General features: G+C 40.9%; 1 protein-coding gene across 2 annotated transcripts in view; it reads left to right on the top strand.

Moving 5' to 3' along the window:
* The window catches only part of agbl1 (AGBL carboxypeptidase 1), a 95968-nt gene that overhangs the window by 67712 nt on the left and 10978 nt on the right, over positions 1 to 17278 (top strand). For both annotated transcript variants that reach the window (XM_086299658.1, XM_086299657.1), the window contains exons 13-20: positions 236 to 326; positions 910 to 1176; positions 1753 to 1836; positions 4867 to 4947; positions 5157 to 5305; positions 7729 to 7816; positions 8653 to 8785; positions 12356 to 12509. In XM_086299658.1, the coding sequence (XP_086155784.1) occupies positions 236 to 326; positions 910 to 1176; positions 1753 to 1836; positions 4867 to 4947; positions 5157 to 5305; positions 7729 to 7816; positions 8653 to 8785; positions 12356 to 12509 (1047 nt within the window). The remainder of the gene's footprint in view (positions 1 to 235; positions 327 to 909; positions 1177 to 1752; positions 1837 to 4866; positions 4948 to 5156; positions 5306 to 7728; positions 7817 to 8652; positions 8786 to 12355; positions 12510 to 17278) is intronic.

The following is a 17278-nucleotide window of genomic DNA, read 5'->3' as shown; positions in this document are numbered from 1 at the left end:
CACTCAATCGTGAATCTATTTTGTTTCTTTTGCAAGAAATATTGCACATTTCTTTTCATTCTCATTAATTCCACTGATTTTTATTTGCTCTGCTAAGTAAACAATACTCGGGACCTCTTCTAAGAATTACAAGTTAATTTCACAAAAATTCTTTCACATCACTGCATTAGCTCCTTCATTTGTTTTGTGGGAATTTAAAAACTCAATGGATTATTTTCCCTTTCTCACTCTTCAGCTGCTGCCCATTTAGAAGCGTGTGATTTCCACAGTCACAGCAGCATCCTGGGCACAAGCCCTGGGTTCAGGACCATGGTTAGAGGGGCAATGTAAGCTCAAAGTCTTCATGCTAACTGCATGTACTGCATGGACTAAGGTTCTGTCGAGCTGTTTTAACTGAAATGTAAATTATCCTGACAATGCAAAACAAACTGTCAAAAACTTAAATCTACTGCTTGTTAAACTGACAAGCGGCATGAGGCAGATTCAAGGCCAGAACTGTGGCATTTATTTACATGATGCAGAAATCCAACTTGCCTGATTCATCCATTCACACCTTCATTTTGTCTACAGAAGTGCTTTCTATTTAACATTCACATACTCGAATGGAATTGCAACTTGAGCAGCTTGGGGTTAGTATCTTGCGCGAGGATATTTGGGGTGTAGACTGGAGCAGACAGGGACCAACCTTCCAATTAGTAGAGGACATGGTCTACATTGTTATTCTTCTTCCAGCAGTACTATCACCCTAGTCCCGTCAGCCTAACTTTTATTTGGTTTTGTTTTGTTTGGTTTCTGGTGTTCGGCGACTAACTCCGTGTGCATCACTGAAAGAATTTAAATCTTTCTGACTTTGCTGTTGCTTTTGAATTCTCATCTTAGGAGTCTGACCTCATTCCTTTTTAATTCTAGGGGAGAAGCCTCCCCATGTCAGAGAGAAGATGAGCAAGATAATGAAGAAGATGGAACAGAAGAATTTTATCATCATACAATAATAGACAGGTTACTGGAGCGGCACGGAGCCGGTATTCCCCACCATGATCCCAAGCTATATTGTGCTGTAGCTTCCAAAACCAAATCCATTCCAGATTTTAGCATCCTGGCCTTTCCTGATTTCTGGGGTCATCTTCCACCACCAGGACATCAACCCATGGCCCCACGCAAACCCAACATACAGAGGTATTAGTTCATGTAACAGGTACGTAGAAAGTTAGACCTCTAAGCATTTTTATAGTGAAAAGAATGGAGAGCGTTCACTCCAGAGGGCCACATGTTTACCACCAACCGTATTCCTAATATGGTAAGAAAAGCAACAGAGGCGATGACAGGGTTTTAGTACTGGACAATAGCAAACTATTAGCATGTAATATAATGAAACCTGGTGTAATGATGTGAAACACCTATGTCCAATCACAGCAAGAGGTGGCAGCAGGGGAAATGTTTAAACCTCCTGGATTGCTTTTGTATTTGATCAGCTTTATCCATTATACCATCACAGCTGGTGACACTAACAGACTGAATAAATTGACCAAAAACTTTTGTGAGCAGAAAAGAACAGATGACTGACTGATGTTACAGCCTAAAGAGGAAGTATAGCGATCACAGCAGGAGGTATATAAGTATTTGAGCAATAAGTATTTAATAATGACTCAGATATTTACTGCTGCTGTAAATATAAAGGATAGGTTTTTTAAACATATTTCAAGGACTGTGATTCGAGTATTCGACGCTTGACTATGCTTGTGTGTTTATCAGACAGAAAGTGTTTGAAGATATTCAGCGTTTTCTGAAAACTGATGACATCATTAACCATGTTGTCTTTGACCTCGAAGATAGCAAGTAAGTTACCCTCCCCTCACCCCCTGCTCCCCATCTCCATTCTTTCTTTAATTGGTTGTTTTCCCGGGACGGACTTGGACTTGACGATTTGAGCTTGAAAGATTAAAACCTTAAACCTGAAACCAACATGTAGACTTGTGTTTCTGAGCTGATTAAAAGCTGTTGTGGTCCTCACAGCACAGCCTCTGCAAAACCTATGATTTTATTGAATATGAAGGTTTTTTCGAACCATAAACATCCTCAGCAGTAATACTGATCAATGTAATGCTGATGGGGAGCATTTTTCAGGAAAATAAATACTTCTATTTTTGATACTTGTAAATGTTAAATTTGACAGTAATACAGTTTTATGTGTTGTTTTATAGTATTTGTTGCTTTTGTTCCAAAATAATTCCTTCACCACTCATAAGAGAGTGTGAGTGATGTTTGAATCTAGTACAATTTGTCTTGGGAAAGACTAATAGAAACTTTATTTTTATCTATGCATCAAGCCATTTTCTTCTGCTTATTCAATTCAGGGTCAGGGGAAGGAGGAAGGCGGGGTACAAGCTTGGACAGCTTACCAGTCTGTGGCGGGTCTAGAAAAGGCAACCATTCATTTTAACTTAATTACATTTTTTTGGAGGGGTTGCACCCAATGTTCCCACTAAGCTGCGCGTGCGCGCAGTTGCACACTGCTGGCACGGTCTCTGTGCACAGAAAATCTGCGTTGCGCACAAAAAAAATCTAACCTGAATTGAAATTAAAATTAATACTTTAACAATTCTGTTTGGCAGTGTTAGTCAGTAAGTGTCTGGCTGCTCCCGTATAGGATTAGAACGATGCCCAGTGTTGGGAAGGTTATTTTTAAAATGTATTCCAGTACAGATTACAGAATACATTTTATTCTGTTACGTTACTCAATGAGAGTAACGTATTCTGAATACTTTGAATTGCTTAATATATTATCATGCTTTTTACAACTACATGAATGTCCTATTGCTGTGTGATTTATTACTATTACGGCTCCAAACCGTAGTAAAGGGACCTCTGGCTAATACGGTGGGTTCCGTGTCGGGCTCGTAGCCGAAAAATAGCTTTACTTTGTTGCCTGGGTCAACTTTGCTAGCGAGAGAGAGACAGAGAGAGGCATTGAAAGACTGCTCCAACGGAACTTATTGTTTTCGGAGGAAAACACGAACACGGTGTACAGTCGAGTCTTAATAACTTACTTACAACTGGGCTCGGCAGGCACTCTTTTTGTCTGCAGTGATTATTATATTTACATGCTTCCAGCTCTCGTTTCTGCTCGATGTCAACTCGTACTTTTCTACCATCCTTTTTCTCCCTCCTCGCGCTCACAAACACATAACGGGTATGGCAGTCCATTCTCCCTGCAGCACGGACTACACTGCCCATGAAGCTACATTCTTTAGTGCTATGCATTCTGCCTGTTAGCTTAGCACAACAACAACAAAAAGGTGCTCTCTCACCCAGGAAACACAGTCGCAGAGAGAGCGTCACCCTGTAACCATGGCAACCGTAACGCTGCTGCCTGGAACAACAGAACAAACAAAACCCAAACAGTCCTGACCCGCGACAATATGAAACAGGGAAGTACCGCCGTGTAATCCATTTATTTCAACAAAGTAACTGTATTCTGAATACCACCTTTTTAAACGGTAACTGTAACGGAATACAGTTACTCATATTTTGTTTTTTAAATACGTAACGGCGGTACATGTATTCCGTTACTCCCCAACACTGACGATGCCACCTTATCCCACAGTCCAGCCAATGATGCGATTCACATTCGCATCATTGGCTAATCAACGCAGCTAATCAACGTCGTTGACAGGCTATGACAGCGTCCTTATGTGCCGACACCGGTGTTTTAGCTAGCAAAGCGACGTGGCTGATGTGGAGTGAAGCAACGTTAATGACAACGTACACAACCATTGGAGATGTGAGCAGGACAGACTGAACAATTGACGGAAAAAGTGTGGACTTTATACCAGTTTTTAAATTGTGTTGATAGGCCACGTAAAACCAGAGTTACGATAAAAATATCTACAATGTTTGGTTTTCTTCCTGAATACTATGGCGTTATTTTTGTGCCACTATTCTGAGCGCACGTAAAAAAAGTTTGCAGGTGCAAGTGTTGCATTTTGAGGAGAAATTTATTTTGAGCGAAGACAAGCTGAATTTGAGTGAAGAAAATTCATTGCTGCGTGAAAAAAATTTATTTCAGTGTTTGCTATTATCCACACACACACACACAATAGCAGCCCCTCTCGCTCAGTTTTTGCATTTGCGCTCGCTCGCAATGTGTTGCTCGCGCTCTCAACATTTCTTTCTCTACACTGTTGTATCTGTTGCAACGGATGCAAAAATATCTGATTGGCTGTTCTGGTCTCCAATCAGCTCGAAATGACGAAATGCAATATCCCAGAATCCATTTCGTCCAAAGCTCAAACGAGGCAGTGGCGGAGGAACACAGAGTGTTTGAATACTACTCTTTCTGGATCACAAAATAAACTTTTAAGATATTTTCATGCGAGAATGGTGCTGTGTAAACTTAAAACATTTGCTCGATTTATCAAGACATCACATATTTGCATAAGTGCTCTAACGTTTTCGGAGATGCCTGTTACCCACCAGCTGACCGGGTGGTCACTCGGGTTAAACATAATATATAAGGCTGAACTGACAAAAACCAGGTAGGCTATTATAGGAAAAACCATAAAGCCTTTGAACTAAAACAAACGCTCTTGTGACACTGATGTACACTGTCGTGTTGGTATATATGCATGATTTGTATCGCCTTCAAGTTTCCAAACCGATATCATGAGCAGCAGCTTTTACAGCTGTGGCTCCAGCAAACAGCTGATACTAGAAATTAATTTTAAATAACCTAACCCTAACCCTCTTGCTTACTTTTTTGCAAAAATCACAGCAAGAGACAGACAGATAGGTGTGTGTTCATGTAGGAATAGGGTGGTGTGTGTCCTAAAGACCGTCTGTGTCTCTCTTTGTTTCTCCGTCTTTCAGTCTTCAGTGTCACTCTGATTCTTTGAGGTTTTTTTCCAAGTTTGAATCTGGGAATCTGAGAAAGGCTGTTCAGGTCCGCAGGTATGTTGTGTTGAGACACACACACACACACACACACACACACACACACACACACACACACACACACACACACACACACACACACACACACACACAGTTTAGGAGATCTAAGCTTACATTTCATTATTACTAATTACTGAGAAAATAAATCATATTTCATTTTAAATGCAGTACAAAGCAACAATGTTCTCTCTTCTCTTCTCTTCTAGATATGAATATGACCTCATATTGAATCCAGATGTTAACTCTTCTCAGCATACCCAGTGGTTTTACTTTGAAGTTAGTAACATGGCAGCCGATGTCCCATACCGTTTTAATGTCATCAACTGTGAGAAGAGCAACAGCCAGTTCAACTATGGTGAGGTGGTTTGTGTGTGTGTGTTCCCTCATTTAAAAAATTAATTTGTCACTATTGTCATTATTGCTTTATACATAAATCAGTGATGTCACATGGTACTTATTTACTCTCCAAATAGGCGCGCAAGTGTTTGTGAAGAAAATAAGCACTCTGTGGCATCATTTCATTTCATGTGTGACGAGAAAAAAAACTTTGCATTTAAGCATGACTGCAACTTTCCACACTGCATGATTATACAACCATGAAGCTGAAAGAATAACATGCTGGAGAGAGAGCCATTCACAATCACAACTGATTTAGTATCACCATTTTACCCAGTATGTACAGTGGGGCAAAAAAGTATTTAGTCAGCCACCGATTGTGCAAGTTCCCCCACTTAAAATGATGACAGAGGTCAGTAATTTGCACCAGAGGTACACTTCAACTGTGAGAGACAGAATGTGAAAAAAAAATCCATGAATCCACATGGTAGGATTTGTAAAGAATTTATTCGTAAATCAGGGTGGAAAATAAGTATTTGGTCACCTCAAACATGGAAAATCTCTGGCTCCCACAGACCTGTAACGTCTTCTGTAAGACGCTTTTCTGTCCCCCACTCGTTACCTGTATGAATGGCACCTGTTTGAACTCATCATCTGTATAAAAGACACCTGTCCACAGCCTCAAACAGTCAGACTCCAAACTCCGCCATGGCCAAGACCAAAGAGCTTTCGAAGGACACCAGGAAAAGTATTGTAGACCTGCACCAGACTGGGAAGAGTGAATCTACAATAGGCAAGCAGCTTGGTGTGAAAAAATCAACTGTGGGAGCAATCATCAGAAAATGGAAGACATACAAGACCACTGATAATCTCCCTCGATCTGGGGCTCCACGCAAGATCTCATCCCGTGGGGTCAAAATGATCATGAGAACGGTGAGCAAAGATCCCAGAACCACACGGGGGGACCTGGTGAATGACCTGCAGAGAGCTGGGACCAAAGTAACAAAGGTCACCATCAGTAACACACTACAACGGCAGGGAATCAAATCCCGCAGTGCCAGACGTGTTCCGCTGCTGAAGCCAGTGCATGTCCAGGCCCGTCTGAAGTTTGCCAGAGAGCACATGGATGATACAGCAGAGGATTGGGAGAATGTCATGTGGTCAGATGAAACCAAAGTAGAACTTTTTGGTATAAACAACTCGTCGTGTTTGGAGGAAGAAGAATACTGAGTTGCATCCCAAGAACACCATACCTACTGTGAAGCATGGGGGTGGAAACATCATGCTATGGGGCTGTTTTTCTGCCAAGGGGACAGGACGACTGATCCGTGTTAAGGACAGAATGAATGGGGCCATGTATCGTGAGATTTTGAGCCAAAACCTCCTTCCATCAGTGAGAACTTTGAAGATGAAACGAGGCTGGGTCTTCCAACATGACAATGATCCACAACACACCGCCCGGGCAACAAAGGAGTGGCTCCGTAAGAAGCATTTGAAAGTCCTGGAGTGGCCTAGCCAGTCTCCAGACCTCAACCCCATAGAAAATCTGTGGCGGGAGTTGAAAGTCCGTGTTGCTCGGCGACAGCCCCAAAACATCACTGCTCTCGAGAAGATCTGCATGGAGGAATGGGCCAAAATACCAGCTACTGTGTGTGCAAACCTGGTAAAGACCTATAGTAAACGTTTGACCTCTGTTATTGCCAACAAAGGTTATGTTACAAAGTATTGAGTTGTATTTTTGTTATTGACCAAATACTTATTTTCCACCCTGATTTACGAATAATTTCTTTACAAATCCTACCATGTGGATTCATGGATTTTTTTTTCACATTCTGTCTCTCACAGTTGAAGTGTACCTCTGGTGCAAATTACTGACCTCTGTCATCATTTTAGGTGGGGGAACTTGCACAATCAGTGGCTGACTAAATACTTTTTTGCCCCACTGTATGTTCTTAAACAGGAAGCTGGAGCACTGAGGGAGAACCCATGGGGACATCATAAAACTATACACTAAAAGTCACCCACTGACCAGTGTATTTGAACCCAGGAACTTCTTGATGTGAGCAGGCAGTGCTAACCGCTGGACCACTGTGTCACACTAGAAAGAGCCCATTAGATAAAAAACACTAATCAGAATATTCCATACGCAGCAATAACAGAATGAAACAACAGGTTTTGTTTACTAGTCTGTCTCCACAGAGACTTTCAACCTAGCTGTGTTTTTGTTTTTGTTTTTTGCAATAGCTGGCTTGATAAAACCTAAAACCCCAATCAGAGATAGTTTTTTACAGCAGTTATCAGCTTTGTCTGTTACACTGGTCTTTGTGCATCAGGTTCAGTGTGTGCTCACCTACAGACATGGACTAATTTATCAGTACCCTTACACAATATGAAAAAATGTGTGTGTGTGTGTGTGTGTGTGTGTGTGTGTGTGTACTGCAGGAATGCAGCCGGTCCTGTACTCAGTAAAAGAAGCCCTGGAAGGTAGACCACACTGGATCAGTACTGGAACGGAAATTTGTTATTTCAGGTATGAAAACATTTGACATATTTTTCATTAATTAGAGACATGTTGGAAATCCAAGTGTTGGAGAGTAGCTTTAGCAGGCTGCTGAAGGCAGGTCAGACCTCGAAAAACATTTAATTAGGGGCAAAAAAAACACACGGGTTTGAAACTTGTGTAAATTAGTCATAGGTCAAGCACAGAACTATGTGTGATTCTCCAATAGATACTTCAAATGAAGAAGTTCATTCATTAAAACCCCCCACTGAGACTAACTGTAACTGACAGCTGATTTCAGCTGTTCAAAACAGATGTTAGCAGTAGCAATTACCAGAGGCCTATCCATCCAAAGAGACAACCATTCACTCTCAATCTAGAAGCAGCAATTAACCTACCATGCATGTCTTTGGGAGCAAGCCAGAGTGCCCAGAGCAAAGATGCAATCTCTGCACAGAAAGGCCCAAGACTGGATTCAAACCCAGGATATTTTTGCTTTGACACAGCAGTCCCAATCGCTGCACCATTGTACAGTTTAACTTGGAAGCAGCAGTATGTGCAAAATACATTCCTCACATTTATCTTGTCATGTTAAAAATCCAAAATAAGGCCACATGTTTTATTTAAACACAGAAGAATTTCTCTCATACCTCCATCTCTGTTTTACCAGCTTCAGGCACACTGACCTCACTAGAAAAACAGTCAATAGCACCATCTGATGGACTGGGAAAAAAACCTCCCAAAACATTGTATTTTTGTACGTGTGCTATAATATTACCTACTGTTCGACTATGTTGTATCAGTTCCCCTGATTTAGATAGTCTACATATAACAAAACATTTTTTTTTCTCAATTTTCTCCAACAGAAACAACTTTTGTCCTGCACAGGGCAGAAGGAGAACTACCTTTTACACCCTGACCTTTACCATCACCTTCAAACACAGTGAGGATGTCTGCTACCTGGCCTACCATTATCCCTACACATATTCTGCTCTGATGGTATTTTTTTTTCATATAATAATCCCGTTTATTTACTTTGGTCAGAGTTTAAACTTAATGTTTTTGTAGAATGTTTATAACCCTATCACAAATAAAGCTGTGAAGCTGTGTAAAAGTGTAAACAAACTATGATGAGTTTCAAATCATACAAGTCTCAGTTAAATAATACAGTATAATTCACACTTCTATATACTAGCATATGTAAAAGTGTGACATATATAGTGTAAAAAATCAAGAATCTAATTAAGTTCATGAACATTAAATCATAAAAGTGACATATTATAGTCATTACACAAAGAAATACCTTAACACCTTTTTTGTTTGTTTGATTTTGATGATTATAGCATATTACCCACATCACTCAAAGCCTGAATATCTATAAAGTCTGTCAGCTGATGGACTCTTGTAGTGCCTTAAGATCTCCTATAATGACTTAATAAAACAGAGGACCAAAACCAGCCGATGACATGGCACCTTATATCACCTTAAACTGCAGAAACTTCACACTGGACTTCAAACGTTTTGGATCCTGTGTCTGTCCGTGCTCCCTCCAGACTCTAGGACCTTGATTTTCTAAATGAAATGCAAGTTTTACTTTCATCTGAAAAGACAACAGTTGAGTTCTTTCTCTGGCTCAAGAGTTTCTTGATATTGTGACATCTGCTGTCCCTGTCCAGAACATTTCTGTTCATGGTGGCTCTTGATACTCTGACACCAGCTTCAGTCCACTTCTCGGGAAGCTTGTTAATAGACAGTTCAAGGCTGCAGTCATCCCTGTTGCTTGTGCATCCTTTCGCAGCACACTTTCCCCCTCCAGTCAACCTTTGGCCGATAAGCTGCCAGTCTTTTCGATAGTAGCTCACCTTTCTTGTGGAATTTGTTGATAATTGTTATCTGGACTGTATGTATCTCTTTTTTTTTTTTTTTTTTTTCTTTCTTCTTGAGTGAGATACATACAGGACTGTATGTATCTCACTCTAATCTTTGTGTACAGATATCGATACACATGTTGGGAAAAGCTGCATCAAGCCACGCAGATGACACAGTTAAATAATTTCAAATGTGAATCCATCTCTGTTATTTTAACAGCGACCATAAGCCCCATAACTATAACCTGAACATATTTTATAATATTTTATATTACAAAGACAGATAAGATGGTTACTAAGAACTCTTTTATTACCAGAAAAATCGTTATTTTTTGTTTTCTTTATATTTTAGATCATGCGCTGCCATCTGAGATGTCACAAGCAGGCTAAGTCAATATAAAATCTCTTCTTTCAGCTGCTCCCTTTAGGGGTTACCACAGCAGATCATCTGCCCCCATCTCATCCTATCATAGTATCCTCCTCTGCCAGACCAACCCCCTTGCATATTCTTCACTACATCCATGAATCTTTCAGTCTGGCAGCTCCATTTTCAGCATCTTTTATCCAGTATATATATTTACTAGTTCTCCTCTGCACATGTCCTGATCATCTCAGCCTTTACTCTCTAACTTTGTCTCCACCTGAGCTGTCCCTCTGATGTAATCATTTCAAATGCTATATCTTCTTGTCATTCCCAATGAAAGTCTTAACATCTTCAGCTCTGCCTCTCTGTACATCATAGCAGGTCTCACTACCTTCTTGTAAATCTTGCCTTTCTCTCTTGCTGCTGCTTCTTTCACAAATTACCTCCGATACTCATTTCCACTTACTCCACCCTGCCTTGACTCCCTTCTTCACCTCTCATGTACTGTCCGGTACTTTGGATGATTGACCTCATTTAAATTATTCGGCGTTCACTACCTCAGCTCAGCTCCCTCTTATTCACACACATGTATTCGGTCTTCTGGCTTCTAATGTCTTTCATTCGTTCTCTCTCCAGTACATACCTCCACCTCTCCAGGTTCTCCATATGCTCCTTATAGATCCCATGTCATCTGCAAACATCAGAATCCACTCCTGCCTGATTTCACAAGTCAACCTGTCCATCATGACTGAAAACGAGAAGGGGCTCAGACCAGATCCCTGACCAAATCCCACCCCCAACAGCTTTATCCCCTGTAGTTACTACAGTTCTGCACCACACTCTTGTTCTGGAAAAACTGATCAATATGAAGCAGAAAATGTAATTTTATAGGTTCTATGTGAAGTTGGTTTATAAAGACTATTTTGTCTCAGACGACAAACATGAATTTTGAGTTTTTTAAGCTATGAGCAGTTCAGACGTGCAATCACTGTTTTTATGTGCACCCTTGTTCACCCTCATTTGCATCCCCTCCTATGTCATCTTGTTATTCAGGCTATGGTAAATCAGCTTTTTTATATTTAAACCTTTTTTAAAAAACTTTGTCTGCATTTGGGTCTTCCCTACTACAACTGAATTACTATTTTAGCTCTATTCTCTAAACCTCTGGGGGAAAATGTAACTCAATAAATAAGTACAATGTCTAAGTCTAATGTAAAAACAATGCAGTATAGATTTTGTACATCTTTTTATACATCATTTTCTTAAATGGCTGGCTGTGGAGTGCTTACTCTTTCTGTTGCTTTTCAACATACTGCACAACTTGCTCTGTGTTTTTCCCTCCACAGCTGCTATATAGTGAGGAAGGTTAATCACCAGATGCATGTCAGGTGTGTCATCCTCTCTAGCTGGCACCACACCTTTCCCTCCTGCAGTCACACCCCACTGGCACATAACTCCCACAGCCTGACTTTGGCTGGGAACCATCAAACCACCATCACCAGCAAATCTTCACATACCCTACCGGAAGTGTGAAGTTTTTCTCTCAAGTCCATAAGATGCTGAATTGGATATTTACTAGGACTTGGCACTTTCTCCTAGTTTTCTTTAAGTAGGTCAAAAATCCTGAACTGTAGTTCAAAGGGAGAAAATCCTGTCAAGGACCGGGGCACCCAATACAGGATCAAACCACTGGTCGCAACTGGTTTTAATGTCACTAATGAAATTTGCAATACTGTATTTTTATCCTATTCAAACCCTCAACCTGATCATCAATCTGTGGAGGAAACAAACGTGAAACATTAAATACAGTTCTTTCACCAGGCATGATATGAATGACATGCCCTGAGCCATCAAAACTGATGCAGGATATGACCAACTTGAGCTGCTGTGTTTGGAGGGAACAAAATGCAGACCCAAAGAACACAATCCCCACAGTCAATCATGGTGGAAATATTATGCTTTGGAATAGTTTTTCTGCTAAGGGTCCAAGGTCATGTATCATAAAAGTGTAGACGAGAACCTCCTTTCCTTCAGCCAGAACACTGAAGAGGAGTTGTGGATGGGTCTTTCAGCATGATATGAACCAAAACATATCACCAATCAAATATCCAATAATTATTTTACCCCACTGTACAAAATTAGCTGTAATTCTTAAGTAGTTAAGGTAATACTCTTGTTAAACCCCTTGAATTAAATTTGAAAGTCTGAATTTCAAAAACATCTTGATTGTTTGACTTCAGCTCCGCTCTGGTGGTGTACAGAGGCAGAATTACAAGAGAAATATATCTGTTTTATAAATAATTAGAGACCTAAGTATATATTTGTTATTTTTGTCAGGCTCACTTGAAAATACTGCAGAAATCAGTGGATCCGGCCAAGGTGTTTTTCAAGCAGCAGACTCTTTGTAGCACTTTGGCTGGAAACTCCTGTCCAATAGTTACCATCACTGCCTGTCCAGTCAGCAGAAGGTGGAAAGACCTGCACCAGATGCGTAAGTAGTGCTTTGTAGTCCAGGAACTACTCATGTCAGGGGTACTTACGTGTTTACACAGCCACATTGGAATGGTAGAGAGACTGGTACTTATGAAGGACCTTTCTATTCAATTTGAGCACTCAAATAACTTTCTATTACAAGTGTCATTCACCCAGTCACACATTCATAACAGATTCTTCAATTTCATGGTGAACACATGAAATTGTCAACCTCACTCACTAACCCTATATGCGTGGAGAAATGTTTACATTTTTTCACATATAATTATCACTGGAAAATATTGTTATTTTCAGTTGTTAGACTCAGACTCTAAGATGCATATGTATACTGTCATGTTTCTCTACATGAGAACATATTGGAGCAGCTTTGGGCCCTCTGTGCAGAGTTTGAACATTCTCCCTGTATCTGTCTGGGTTCTCTCCACGTACTCCGCCTTCCTCCCAAAAACATGCAGTTAGTGGATTAATTGGTGACTCTAAATTGCCCATAGATGTGCAGAGTAGGCATTCTAACTTTTTACAGCAGAGAGTCATTGCCTCAGACTTATAAGTGATAATTCTCATTACTACTGCTTCATACTTTGCTGCAAACTGCTCCAGTGGAGGTCACCTACCAATGAAGCCAGAAGAATCACCAAATGTCTTCTTCAAATAAATTTTATTTTATTAGCGCCAAACCACAACAGTCACTTCAAGGCACTTTATCTAGTAAAGATCCTAGAATAGTACAGAGAAAGCACAAACAGTCAGACTAACTCCTATGAAAAAGCACTATGGCAACAGTGTGAAAGGAAAAATCTGTTTAAACAGTGAGAAACCTCCAGCAGAACCAGGCTCAGGAAGGGGCAGTCATCTGTCACGACCAGTTGGGAGTGAAGGGAGATGGACAGGACAAATAAAAGAAAGAAAAAGCACTGTAAAAGAGAGCCAGAGATTAATTAATCATTAAATGCAGAGTTATGTATGAAGACATGGGGAGTAAAAAGAGGTGAGTAAAGAAGAAACACTCTTACTGCAGTGTAACTAAGGGAGAATTCACACTCACCTGATCTAGACTGAACTGTAACCAAAGGAAAGTTTTAAGCCTAGTCTTGAAAGTAGAGAGGGTGTCTGAATCTAAACTGGGAGCTGATTACATAAAAAGGGGGCCCGAAACCTCAAGGCTCTGCCTCCCATTCTGCTTTGAAAGACCTTAGAAATCACATATTCCTAGGGTATTGTATCATCCAGGTCTTTATGTCTTTAAGACATTTCTGCAGTTTAATTGATGTGTCTCATCTGGCTTCATGAATAGACAAAGCTACACTACTAGCCAAAAGTTTGGACACACATTCTCAATTAATGTTTTTTCTTTATTTTACTACTTTCTACATTGTAGATACAAACTGAAGGCATCAAATATATGAAGCAAGATATATGGAATTATGTAGCAAACAAAAAAGGATAAATAGCTCTAAATATGATATGTTAGATTCCTCAAAGTATCCACCCTTTGCCTTGTTGACAGAGCTGCACACCCTTCTCTTCTCTCAATGAGCTCCATGATGTAGTCACCTGAAATGGTTTTTAATTCACCAGGTGTGTCTTGTCAGGGTTCATTTGTGGAATTTTCTTGACTTCTTAATGGGGTTGGCTCCATCAGTTGTGCTGTGCAGAAGTCAGGTTGGTACACAGCTGACAGCCCTATTTGACAACTGCTAGAATTCATATTATGGCATGAACCAGTCAGCTAAGTAAAGAGAAACAACAGTCCATCATTACTTTAAGAACTGACGGTCAGTCAGTCTGGAAAACTGCTAAGAAACTGCTACTATGGAAAAGAAACAAGCAGAAGAGATTTGTTTGGGCCAAGAAACACAAGAAATGGGCATCAGACCAGTGGGAATCTGTGCTTTGGTCTGATGAGTCCACATTTGAGATCTTTTGGTTCCATTGGCAGTGTGATGCAAAAAAAGTGAACAGATGGTCTCTACATTCATGGTTCCCCACTGTGAATCATGGAAGAGGAGGATGTGTGATGGTGTGGCAGAACCACAGCATCCTGCAGCGACTCAGGTCAGTGACCCCAACACGCACCTCCAGGCTGTGTAAGAGCCTTTTGAAGAAGAAGGAGAGTGATGGAGTGCTGCACCAGATCGCCTGGCTTCCACAGACCTAAACACAATTGTGATGGTTCAGCACAGTACTTCTAATTCCCCTGGCTTCTGACCTTCTTTTCACTCTAAAAGCAAACATTGCATCTGTAGTGCCATAATGCTCCTCACTAATTGTCACCTCTTTTTAGCTTAGCTTCAACAAGTCTTTGCCATATCTTTATGGCATAGCTCATTTTTTGTAGTCAATGCAGCTCACATCATCGTTGTTCTAGCATTCTTGGTGGTGCACAGGTTGGTCAGTCTGGTGTTGCAGTCTCAGACGACTGCTCTATCTGCTGGTAGCTGGTGTTTTGCCCCTATGGTATTCCTGCCGATTCCTTGGCACATACGACCCATATCCACAATGAGTGACAGGTTAACTTAAGAAAGCACCAGCAATAAGAAAAATGCTGCAAAAGCACACAAAACACAACGGAAATAGGAAAATTGAAAACGGAAATAGGAAAGAAAAGATGTGAGGTAAGAAAAGATGAGAGGTAAGTGTGTTAGCCTAACTATTAGCCTAAAAAATCCGTCATCAGTATTATATGAATCATGAGATTAAAACACACTTACCGAGCATGTTTTGGTTCCTGCAACTGGTCCGTAGGGTTATTGTCTCCCCAGTCACTTCCCTTGTGCTTTTGGAAATCTGTTTTTTCCTATTTCCATTTTCGTTTTTCCTATTTCTGTTGTGTTTTGTGTGCTTTTGCAGCATTTTTCTTATTGCTGGTGTTTTCTTAAGTTGCAGTCAGTTTGGCCTCTCAGGGCCACCGTATAAATTGGATGAAAACACTATACAGCTCTCCAAATGTGTCTGTCAGGACAAATGATCTTAAGATGATCTAAGATAAGCCTATATGCTGATGATACATTACTTTCCTTGGGAACACAAACCTCTCTTCTGAAGACAATCAGACTCACTGCTAAAATCCCATTCATATCAGACTACTCTGCTAACTGGAGTAAATTGACATTTCTGCCCCTAAATTGTAAATTTCAGAACACCTCCACCACTACACTACAGTTGGGTAACATTAATTATCTTCATGAATAAAAAAAACTGTTTGTATTACTCAATGTAGAAATGTACTTCTAGATCACATTAGTTTGTAGAAAATGCATGCCTCTTTAAAAATTTAATTGGATGAATTTATTTCTCTCTGATCTCTCTGATTAATTCCAGTGCTTAGTTGGCGTTGGTCGACTGTAGTCACATCTCCCTGTGTGTCTTGCACGTGGCTGGTGGTGGACACGGGGTCAGTGGAAGTCTAACAGTCTCCTGCGGGGGTCGGTTGGTGTTTTGGGGCATTGGTGTGTCTGCCTTGATTGCTGGTGAAGGTGGGTGGCTGGGGTGGGTGCAGGTGCTGTCTTGCAGTCTTGAGATGTGGAGCAGGTCCAGGTCTGGGGACTGGGGCCCTAGTTCCCAGGAATGCCCATTCTGGTTGGTTCCTGGTTGTTCCACCACATGGGGTGGGTTGGCCCACGTCTAGATGTCCAGTCCAGGTGGACTAGCCTTTGTGGTGGTGATGATGGGTGCTGGCTTATGGTGCGGCATTGCCCTGGGTTGCAGTTGACACAGGTCTGCTCTTCATCACCCTGTAGCATGATGTAGCATAGGCCACAGTTGGTAGGGCCATTGATGTGGCTTTGCTGGGTGTGCTGTGCTGCCATCCGCTGTCTCATGTCACATATCCTCCCTCAATTTTAATAACATCTGTGAGCTGTCAGCTTTCAGCCCTGATGGTGTGTCCGTGCCGTCGGGTGAGAAAGCTGACACCTCACTCACTGATCCTGATGCGGCGGGTCAGCGCTTTGTGTTTATGTCTTTGTGCAGAATCCGTGTACCTGCTCTCATTTACTGTTTTAGCTGTTTGGTGGTTGTCGAAATTTTGTGAGGTTTAACCTGAGATTCTGGTATTTCGGGCAAAACACATTTATATTTAAAAAGCGATTCAGGATTTTAATGAATCGATATCGCGTAATTCAAGCTAGAATAGATTTTAATCAGAAAATCAATAATCAAAACCCACCCCTACCACTACTCCATTTCTCTTCCTGTCTTCCAACCAACAGTTGGACTCCACCTTCACTCCATCATATCAGCCACCTTTCTCACTTTACCAGTTATAGCCCGTACTCTCACCTCCAGACTCCAGCACCAGTTGTACTGTTTAGTTCACAGATCTGTTTGCTTGCTCTTTGTAGATCTTTCACATTAAAGTCACAGACACTCAGCTTGTTAACTGTATGTTAATTACGACTGTTCCACAGCCGTTGTAATCGGCTTCTGGGTCTCACCATCTTTGACTAAAGCTAAAGATTTTGTTAAACTAAAAATCTGATCTGGATAACTATGTTATCCTGATAGACATTATTAGTTGGTTTTAGATGTGAGCCATTAACATGCCTTGTTACATAGCATTTTTCTAATCTGCTTTAATACGTTGTACTTTATAAAAATGCTTGAAACGAGACCCAGTAAGTGGTTACAGAAAGAGGGTGATAGATTGCCAGAAGCAGAAAGAACAAGACAATGCTAGTGGCCAGACCTCATACAGGCTACACCCAGGGGAAGATGCTTGATGTCTAGAAACTAACTTCCTTGTTCAATATGTTATATCATTAGGCA

This window comes from Aulonocara sp. 'chitande type north' Nkhata Bay, linkage group LG7, assembly GCF_057382095.1.
Source record: "Aulonocara sp. 'chitande type north' Nkhata Bay isolate Kocher_YH1m ecotype deep benthic linkage group LG7, A_spYH_male_GT1.1, whole genome shotgun sequence".
Lineage (NCBI taxonomy): Eukaryota > Metazoa > Chordata > Actinopteri > Cichliformes > Cichlidae > Aulonocara > Aulonocara sp. 'chitande type north' Nkhata Bay.
Note: the sequence above shows the minus strand (reverse complement) of the source record. Positions and strands in the feature narration are given on the sequence as shown.